Source organism: Ostrea edulis, chromosome 2 (genome assembly GCF_947568905.1).
Source record: "Ostrea edulis chromosome 2, xbOstEdul1.1, whole genome shotgun sequence".
Classification (NCBI taxonomy): domain Eukaryota; kingdom Metazoa; phylum Mollusca; class Bivalvia; order Ostreida; family Ostreidae; genus Ostrea; species Ostrea edulis.
This window is the reverse complement of record NC_079165.1, coordinates 20,245,574-20,255,929: the sequence shown is the minus strand read 5'-3', so window position 1 is coordinate 20,255,929 and position 10,356 is coordinate 20,245,574. Positions and strand designations below refer to the sequence as shown.

Below are 10,356 nucleotides of genomic sequence, written 5' to 3'. Positions count from 1 at the left end.
ACCCGAAATAATCTCGTACCACTTGACATTGAAATATGATGACGTAATGCAAAAACCAGAAACTGTAAACACCTGAGATGTTGACAGCTCGAGGTAAAATTATAAATATCGAGAGTGTTCATGCTATGATGATACTTTCTAACGAATTTAGCATGTGATCAAATTCATTGTTATTAGGCCTACTTCTTAAAATCTGTTCATACCATTTATAGTATACGTCTACTTTCATTTTCTCGTTTGTACTCCAGTTGTGTTAATTAACAGATTAAGCAGGTCCAGTCCAAAGACTTATTTTACTTACTTTTTACTTGCATTCGTGGTCAAACGCAGGAACGGCGTAATATGGTGTGTACTAAATTTCTTGATTCACTTACACTGACGATGAATACCACAAAAATATTGGACAATAAACGATTACTTTCTAATCTTTCAAATTTGCATCAATTACTACACCTAGTTCCATTTTCTAGGAGCTTAGGTTCAAAGCTACGTGATAAGAAGTCTAGAGTATATTACAAATCTGTATTAATTTTAAAGTTTACCTTCATGCATTTTTACATTAAAGGCTTTTGGGGCAATTTTTCATGCATTTCCTCTACATTCTCCACCCTTGTAAATAATCCGAGATTCCTCTGACTCTTACCCCCGCTTTTATATTTGACATGTGCGGGGGAGAGTCAGAGCGGACTCCATATTGAAAAGTGGGAATTCAGCGACACCAGCTGGTGTCGCTGCTTTACCTACCTCTTACAACTTTATTTCGCGGATCTATCTTCCAAGACACGAGAATTCAGTTATCGGAAGACAAATCTGTAAATAGATCATGATTAATACGATGCTATCGCCGTTTAAACGGCCCTAACACCGACAAATGGAGCATCACTTGAATTCGGTCGCCGCCTCGCCATTTGATTTCTTTGCGCACGACGTCAGCACATATAAACACAAAATTTCATCGTTTAAACGGCGATAGCATCGTATTAATCATGATGTATTTGTAGAATAATCTTCCGATAACTGAATCCTCGCATCTTGGAAGATAGATCCGCGAAATAAAGTTGTAAGAGGTAGGTAAAGCAGCGACACCAGCTAGTGTCGCTGAATTCCCACTTTTCAATATGGAGTCCGCTCTGACTCTCCCCCGCACATGTCAAATATAAAAGCGGGGGTAAGAGTCAGAGGAATCTCGGATTACCTTGTAAAGTACTCAAATTTATATTCTGAATTTTGTCGTGCACATGCACAACATGATACATAAAACGACTGATCTGTTTAAAAGATGCGCCTTAATCATTATTTATTCATATTTTTATGCCCCCAAGATCGAAGATCGTGGGGCATATTGTTTTTGTCCTGTCTGTCATTCTGTCTGAAACTTTAACCTTGCTAATAACTTTTGAACAGTAAGTGATAGAGTTTTGATATTTCACATGAGTATTCCTTGTGACAAGACCTTTCCGTGGGTACTAACATTTTTTACCCTGTGACCTTGGAGTTTGACCTACTTTTTGAAAACTTTAACCTTGCTAATAACTTTTGAACAGTAAGAGTTAGAGCTTTGCTATTTCACATGAGTATTTCTTGTGACAAGACCTTTCCGTTGTTACTAAACCTTTTGACATTGACATCTGACCTACTTTAAAAAAAATTGACATTGGTCATAACTTCTAAATGGTAAATATTAGAGCTTTCATATTGTACAGGAGCATTTCTTGTGACAAGATCTTTCTACTGCTAGCAAAATATTTGTCCTTGTGACCTTGGCCATCTTCGGAATTGGCCATTATCGGGGGCATTTGTGTTTCACAAACACTAAACTGAAGTATGGATACTACTACCCCCTAAACTGAAGTATGGATACGACTACCCCCTAAACTGAAGTACGGATGCTATACTACCCCCTAAACTGAAGTATGGATACTACTACCCCCTAAACTGAAGTATGGATACGACTACCCCTAAACTGAAGTATGGATCTACTACCCTCTAAACTGAAGTATGGATACTACTACCCCCTAAACTGAAGTATGGATAGTACCCCCCTCCCTTTCTGATTTTTGTTATTGATTCTGTTTTTTTGTTGTTTTTTTTTTGCAGCGATGATTTCTCTAAAATGTGGGGATTCCCTGTCTATCTCATCCCAATTTTGATACAATTTTATTATACAGTCGTTTGACTGGTAACGAATATTTGTCATTATTGAATAATTTTTTACTTAGATATTCTTGAAAAACAGTGTGAAGGGTTTAGAAATTACTTCCTAGGTAAATACAATAGAAGGATGAATATTCCACCCCTGTGTAGTGTCTTTGTAACATCTGCATGATTATTTTCCTTAGTATTTACAATTTGAAACAATGACCCAGATTTGAACACGCTCAAGTTGAAAGTCATAGAAAATGAAAGTGTGTAAACAAACGTGTCTAACTTAAAATTTGCGGTGTGTTGTTGATCCAGATTGAGTATATGTTATCAATATATAGAATAAATGTAACAAGTTAAAATATTAAAATAAACAAAAATTGACTTTTAAATGAAATTATAGCATCCAAACTATAACCACATGCTGTTTTTCTAGTTTCGAATCATACATTTTCGAAGTTTGAAAAATGTCGTTTTATGGGATGCAAAAACCTGAAAAGCAGGCAAAAGTGAAGATACTACCAAAACAAATTACAAGAAAAGATATTCCATGAAAATTGTACCACATGTCAGAGATGGTTGATTTCATTTTAATAAAGCATATCACAAAAAGTGTATCATAATTTTTCATACTTGTTTAGTTTATTAAAAAAATCATCTAAATCAACAAGTAATGTTTATAACTTTACTTAATGTAGAATTTTCTTGAGGGCATATTTCAACAATAATTTCGATCTGCCAATTTTATTTATTCGGTCAGCAATAGTAGAGAGTGCTTGATTTGATACTGAAAACTGAATTTAAAACTAGGAAAATAGGGGGTGTTGTAATTGACGTTTCTGTGCCTGTACCATTCATATTTTGGGAATTTTGGTACCACTTATTTGAAAAGCATAGAAATGCAAATTATTTAAACAACAACTAAGAACATTTGGAACTTTGGCCATGTGGGTTGAGTGCTGTGATGCGAGGCGAACTCGTCAACACATATTTCAAAAGGGAATGTGGTTTATATGCAAAGATTATTTCATATTTTATTTTATAACACAATAAATCCACTGAACTCGAATATTCCACTGTATGTAAATCCAGATGTAGAAAATTCCACTGTATGTAAATCCAGATGTAGATTTGCAAATAAAATAATAATTCCCCGTGTAAAACAATATACCTCAATTTTCCTATACTAAATAAAAACCATCAGATTCTATTCTACAATTTATTTACATCGTTATGATAATTAAAACAATAGATGAGAAAGAATTAGAATAAGCACAATAAATTCCCACCTTCCTTTATTCCCTAATCTAATTGTATTTCAGTTGGTTAACAATATCTCCCCAATGCTAAGAGAATGAACCTAATAATAAATGAAATAATTTATAACGGAGAATTGGTTTTCACCAAACACCCGAACTCACACCTTGGTAAATATTTCGGTGGAGTTTGGTATAAATTCCCCAAGAAATAACTCACCAAGCTACAACACCTTTTAAATATTTGGGTGTTACAGTAAATTAGTGCTAAACCAATATGAAGGGTTTAGGTGTGCAGCTTTTTAAATAATTTAGCTAACACTATATAAATTCACCGAAACCTACTGGTGTTAAATAAGTTTACCAGAGATCTGGGTGTAGTAATGGGTGTCACTTGGTAAATCCTTATGAAAACCAAAACCAATTAATTAATTACCAAATCTCCATGCGCACAGTCTCAATTGTTCCTCTGACATCTTCAAAATCAACAAGTCTACCAGTCATTGAGACAAATTGACCCCCTTTTATGTTAGAGCATCCCCACAATGACAGTTATAAATGTGAGATTATTGGCTAGCTAGAAAGCTCCCCCTCCCAGGCGGTACCTTCTGTGAATCTCAAGAAGTTTGGAAGAACATAAAATTAACAATCAAACATTAAGCAATTATTTAGTACATAGCAATTCACTACTGTTTCATTTACCGTAATTAGATAAATTTAAGCTCTATCATAATCATGAAAATATATATACAACATAATTTGGTGTCTACTTTCCCTATCTTAAGTAAGAATATTGCTTTAATGTATGTATATGTATGTGTATGCGTTTGTACACTTATTTGTGACATAGATCTCAATAAATTTGTTAACTCGTAAAAAAAAAAATATAAAAAAAATGAAAATATATAAACAGTTAAATCAGAGAAATTATGTATTTAAATTTTGTAACAGTGCACAACATAATAATAAACCGATTTGCTACCGGAAAAACGACTATACTGGTAGAAGGCTAATCTCTAAAGCTTACTAAAAGCGTAAAATGATTATATTATAAATCGAAATAGGGATGAGATAGACAGGAAATGCACACATTTTGGATAAATTATTGCTGTAAAAAAAGCAGAAGCCCCCCCCCCCCCCTCTGCTTTTTTTACAGCAATGATTTATCCAAAATGTAAATAGTATCCTTACTTCAGGTGTCTGTGCCCCCAATATGGCCAATCTTGTCATTGAAGGAGTTGTGAACATGGGAGCTGTTATCTTCCCTAAAAAGCAGTGAAAACTGATGAACATTAAAATGTACCTCAAAGTCCTGTTAAACTCTCTGAAATTGATTTCACTCAATTTATAGGGAATGGATACCTTTTCAATATTCAGCAGTAAGGGGCATAATGCAAATGCGTCATTAGAACAATAATTTTTTTCACAATGAGTTACCTCTCTTTGCTCCTGTCCTTCATCAATTTACTGCATGGTACTTTCATTTCATTAATAATTCAAATAGGTTATTTTTAGTGAACTTGTTTACATTATTTTGTGTAAACACCATCACTTCACACCACATGCACCACAGATTTTTTTCTGGTGCACCAACACTTGTTTTATTTGAAAGCTTTTTTAATCTGGGAAAAGTATTCAATGTCTTCAGAAAATTGTGCATTTGTCGCCTAAAAATGTAAATAACACCTCAAAGTAACAAGTAAAATACTTCTACATGTACATGTCTTCTGCCGCAATTGTTTATTAAGAGTCTGCATATACTGCATCTTCTTTTACATCATGGAATCCCAGAATGCAATATATATTGGCAGGAAATTAAAAAAACCTTAAGATTTCAAATGAAATCAATGACCCTGCAGTGAGATTAAAAAACACACCACGAAATGCATTGTTTTTAGCCGAGTTGCAACGAAGTTGAACTCGGCTATTGGTTTGGTGATGCGGGCGGGCGGGTGGTTGGGCGTCAACAATTGGTTTCCGGATGATAACTCGAAAAGTTTACAGTCTAATCAAATGAAACTTTGATATATTGTTGGGTACCAGGTAAGGAAGACCCCTATTGATTTTAGAGAAAAATCATCAAAGGACAAGGTCACAGTGACCGAAAATAGAATGAAAATTTCAGGAAATTTTGGTTTCCGGATGATAACTCCGAAAGTTTAAATCTGGTGTGTCCAGGGGTCCGTGTTTGCCCAACTATCTATTTTGTATTGCTTGTAGGAGTTATGAGATTGATCACTGTTCGTTATCTTCACCTTGCATCCAAATCAAATGAAACTTTGATATATTGTTGGGTACCAGGTAAGGAAGACCCCTATTGATGTTGGAGAAAAAAAGGTCAAAGGTCAAGGTCACAGTGACCGAATATAAAATGAAAATTTCAGAAATATTTGGTTTCCGGATGATAACTCAGAAAGTTTAAATCCAAATCAAATGATACTTGAAGATATTGTTATGTACCAGGTAAGGAAGACCCCTATATACTTTGGAGAAAATAGGTCGAAGGTCAAGGTCACAGTGACTGAAAATAGATTTAAAATTCCAAAAGGATTTTGGTTTCCGGAGGATAACTCGAAATTTTTTAATTTGAATCAAATGAAACTTGGATATATTGTTGGATACCAGCAAAGCAAGGCCCCTATTGATTTTGGAGAACAAAGGTCAAGGTCACAGTGACCGAATATAGATTGAAAACTTCAGACAAATATGGTTTCTGGACAGTAACTCGAAAAGTTTAAAACTGAAATTAGTTCTTCACAATTATAAATATACCACGTCATTCCTGGCTTTACAATGTATCCCATGCAACTCGGCTCATGCACCCCTGGGTGCATATACTGATTTTTTTAAATTATATATGTGTGTAAATAACTTATATGTGTTAGTTTTAAAATAACATGTTTACACTATGCCCTGACTGTTCAGATTTTGTAGTCTAGTCAAAAACTTATCCAATAATGCATGTACATGAAAATTTGCTTTGAAAACCCCCCATTTTCACAAAGTGGTCGGGGCATATAGTTTTACCCTCGTCTATCCTTCTGCAACCCTCAATTTTCCAGACTATTTTTCTAAAGGCCTTGAGATATTGAATTTATTTCTTTGTATGCAGGTGTATATTGATGAGTTACAGATCAAGGTTGAGCTTTGTTTCAGTTTGTTGATTTTTGATGGAGTTGTGCCCCTTTAATTTAGAAAAATTACTGTTGCAACCAATTTTTCGAACATTTTATAAACGCTTTGAAATATTAAACTGATTTTTGTATTCAGATGTATGTTAATGAGTTACAGATCAAGTTTTAGTTTTGTTCTGGTTCGTTGATTTTTGATGGTGTTGTGCACCTTTAACTTAGAAAAATTAATTAATTACTGTTGCAACCAGTTTTCCAGACTTTTTTTCTAAACGTCTTAAGATATTGAACTGATTTTTTTGTATGGTGGCATGGTGCACTTTATGATATCTGACCCTCTGCTTGTGAGGGAATCCTTTGTTTTCTGACCCTCTGCTTGTGAGGGAATCCTTTGTTTTCTGACCCTCTGCTTGTGAAGGAATCCTTTGTTTTCTAGCACTCTGCTTCTGAGGGGATTTTTCCCCTGATCCTTCATCTTCTGAAAGGAACCAGGGCTTTCTGGCCATTTGCTTATGGGGGGATTGTTGGATTTCTGGCTGTTTGTTTGTGAGGAGATTGTGGGAATTTTGGCTGTTTGTTTGTGAGGAGATTGTTGGATTTCTGGGTGTTTGTTTGTGATGAGATTGTTGGATTTCTGGATGTTTGTTTGTTAGGTGATTGTTTGATTTCTGACTGTTTGTTTGTGAGGAGATTGTTGGATTTCTGGTTGTTTGTGAGGAGATTGTTGGATTTCTGGCTGTTTGTTTGTGCGGAGATTGTTGGATTTCTGGCTGTTTGTTTGTGAGGAGATTGTGGGAATTTTGGCTGTTTGTTTGTGAGGAGATTGTTGGATTTCTGGGTGTTTGTTTGTGATGAGATTGTTGGATTTCTGGATGTTTGTTTGTTAGGTGATTGTTTGATTTCTGACTGTTTGTTTGTGAGGAGATTGTTGGATTTCTGGTTGTTTGTGAGGAGATTGTTGGATTTCTGGCTGTTTGTTTGTGCGGAGATTGTTGGATTTCTGGCTGTTTGTTTGTGAGGAGATTGTTGGATTTCTGGCCATATGCTTGTATGGAGATCTTGGTGTTCTCATCCCTCTGCTTGTAAATGAATCCCTGACTTCTGGCCCTTTACTTGTATGGGGATCCTTGATTTTCTGACTGGATGATTTTGAAGGAATCCTTGGTTTTCTAACTGGATGCTTTTGAAGGAAACCTAATTGATTGTCTAACTGCATGCTTTTGAAGGGAGATCCTTGATTTTCTGACTGGATGATTTTGAAGGGATTCTTGATTTTCTGACTGGATGATTTTGAAGGGGTTCTTAATTTTCTGACTGGATGATTTTGAAGGGATCCTTGATTTTCTGACTGGATGATTTTGAAGGGATCCTTGATTTTCTGACTGGATGATTTTGAAGGGATTCTTGATTTTCTGACTGGATGATTTTGAAGGGATCCTTAATTTTCTGACTGGATGATTTTGAAGGGATCCTTAATTTTCTGACTGGATGATTTTGAAGGGATTCTTGATTTTCTGACTGGATGATTTTGAAGGGATTCTTGATTTTCTGACTGGATGATTTTGAAGGGATTCTTGATTTTCTGACTGGATGATTTTGAAGGGATCCTTAATTTTCTGGCCTCTTCTCATGAGGCATGGTTTTTAACTCTCTGTGAGGGAATACCTGGTTTTGAAGTTCCATTGTTTATTTTTGTCTCAGTCTCGATTATGTTGTATCTTGTGTATTTTTCTGTCTTTGAATGAATGATGATGCCATTGGTATTAATGGGAATCAATGTTGAGACCAAAGTATTTTCACTTCATTTAAAAAATATCAGTGATATGAACTAATTTAGCTGTGCATTGAAATTACCAGACATAATTGAAGGAAAACAAAGCATCATTGTTTTCCACTCATATTTGACCAGTCACTAGTAATTAAACCAACTTTTATTTTGCCTGGGATTTATTATTATTATTGTCTATAAGATTTATGAAAAACCCCTTTCTTGTGAATTTTCGCCATTGCAAAGCAATACTAACTTTGTTTATACATAAGGTGAAAATTTTAGCTCTCAAATATTTTTTTATCAACCTCACTGTATACCCTTTCCATTCAATACCATGGGTTCATTATACTTATTCATGGCAACTTAAATTTCACAGTTTTGACCTACATTGAAAATAGTAAAAATAAAACTGCAGTCAAAATAAAACTGTTGACAGTATTCAGAATAAAAGAGTTATCAAGAAGAGATAGGTACTGGTATATTTGTAACCCAAGCAACCATCTGAAACAATGTTGTGATCTATGATATTTCAGGGTTGAAGACATCTGAGATTGAACATTAGCTGTAGAGATGCCACAGTCAGGAGATTTCAGAGCAACGTTGTTGGACATTGATGCTCATTTGGATTCCAAGGACCTTGAAATCCTTCAGTTTTTGTGTAAAGACATCGTTCCATTCAGTGTGCTGGAGAAATGTAAGAGGTGCTTGGATGTGTTTGCTAATTTGGAGCAAAAAGGGAGACTTAAAGATGAGGACTCCAAGTTTTTACAAGAATGTTTTCATTACATGCAAAGAAAAGACTTGATTAGAAAACTAGGCGGAGACCCGCAAGATCTAGAGAGGAAAATAAAAACTGATGGACCTAGTATGTTATCAGAATTCAGGTATTGCAAGTATACTTATTTTTATTATTTAAAAATATTTATTTGTTACATTCATAAAGGGTGCATTAAAAAATGATCAAATGTTTATTTTAGGTCACATAACTCAAGTGACATAACAATTGCCAGTTGTCCATCATTTTTCTTATGTTAACATTTAAACATAATCAACTTCTTCTCTGAAAATACATTGCCTTTTTTCATCAAAATGGGCTTGGAATATCTTTAGGGTAAGGGGAACTAAAATTGTGAATTTCATGGTCTCCCCTATATAACAGGTATCTCATTCACTTTGTGTGTCTGCCATAAACTTTTCCATCCCAGAACAGCAAAATTATAGAAGTCATTGAAGAATTGTTGCATGTTAAGGCTCATGTGCCTTTTGTTTTTATGCTTTATTTAACCATGTAAATTTAACCCTCAATCTTATTTTCTATTTATAGGATATTACTGTATGAAATTTCTGAGGATTGTGGAAAAGATGAATTTGAAAGCATGAAATTTTATTCAAGGACAACTCTACAGTTAACCAAGAAAATGCTAGATAAAGTGACATCATGTTTAAGTTTGTTTAACGTGCTTGAGAGGGAGGAACTGTTGACTCCGATTCAAGTCAAAACGATGGAACAACTCATAGAAACAACAGGAGATGAAGAACTATTGGATTACCTGTACCAATACAAAAACAGAAATTTAGGTAGTATGCTGAAACTTACCAATAATCAGTGTGATGTCATACATGTGCTATATGGTTGAGATTTTGGTTTCCTTTAATGATGTTTTCATATCTATAGTTTCAGAGGAAACGATTTTTATAAAAAAAAAACTTAGCATACAGTGGTCTTTCTCACTAAGTGTAAAAGACGTTGGACTTCCTTTACTCTATTATGAAAGCCACCCTTATTGTATGTATCCGAGAGATAACCAGAAATCTGTAGTTATATATTGTACATCATTGCAAGCCAGGAATTTTAAATCCCCTTCACTCTCTACTTGTGATTTATTTTCATTCATTTGTACATTATGAGGATATTATTTACTTTGAAATGAAGCTTGATGGGTTTTTTTTTTTTTTAAATTCACTCCGGGTTCTTTTCGCAGTGTTTAGGGAGAGGGCTAAAATAGGCTGTGCCTGCTGCCCATTCCCATTCATTTTGAATAAAAGTAAAACAGCA

General features: G+C 34.6%; 1 protein-coding gene across 1 annotated transcript in view; it reads left to right on the top strand.

Annotated features, from left to right (window-relative positions):
- The first annotated feature begins 9 nt into the window (after positions 1 to 9).
- LOC125667577 (caspase-8-like) overlaps positions 10 to 10,356 on the top strand; it is a 19,276-nt gene continuing 8,929 nt past the window's right edge. Inside the window, exons 1-3 of the mRNA XM_048901134.2 lie at positions 10 to 93; positions 8,834 to 9,184; positions 9,625 to 9,878. Coding sequence (XP_048757091.1) covers positions 8,871 to 9,184; positions 9,625 to 9,878 — 568 coding nt within the window. The 5' untranslated portion in view covers positions 10 to 93; positions 8,834 to 8,870. The remainder of the gene's footprint in view (positions 94 to 8,833; positions 9,185 to 9,624; positions 9,879 to 10,356) is intronic.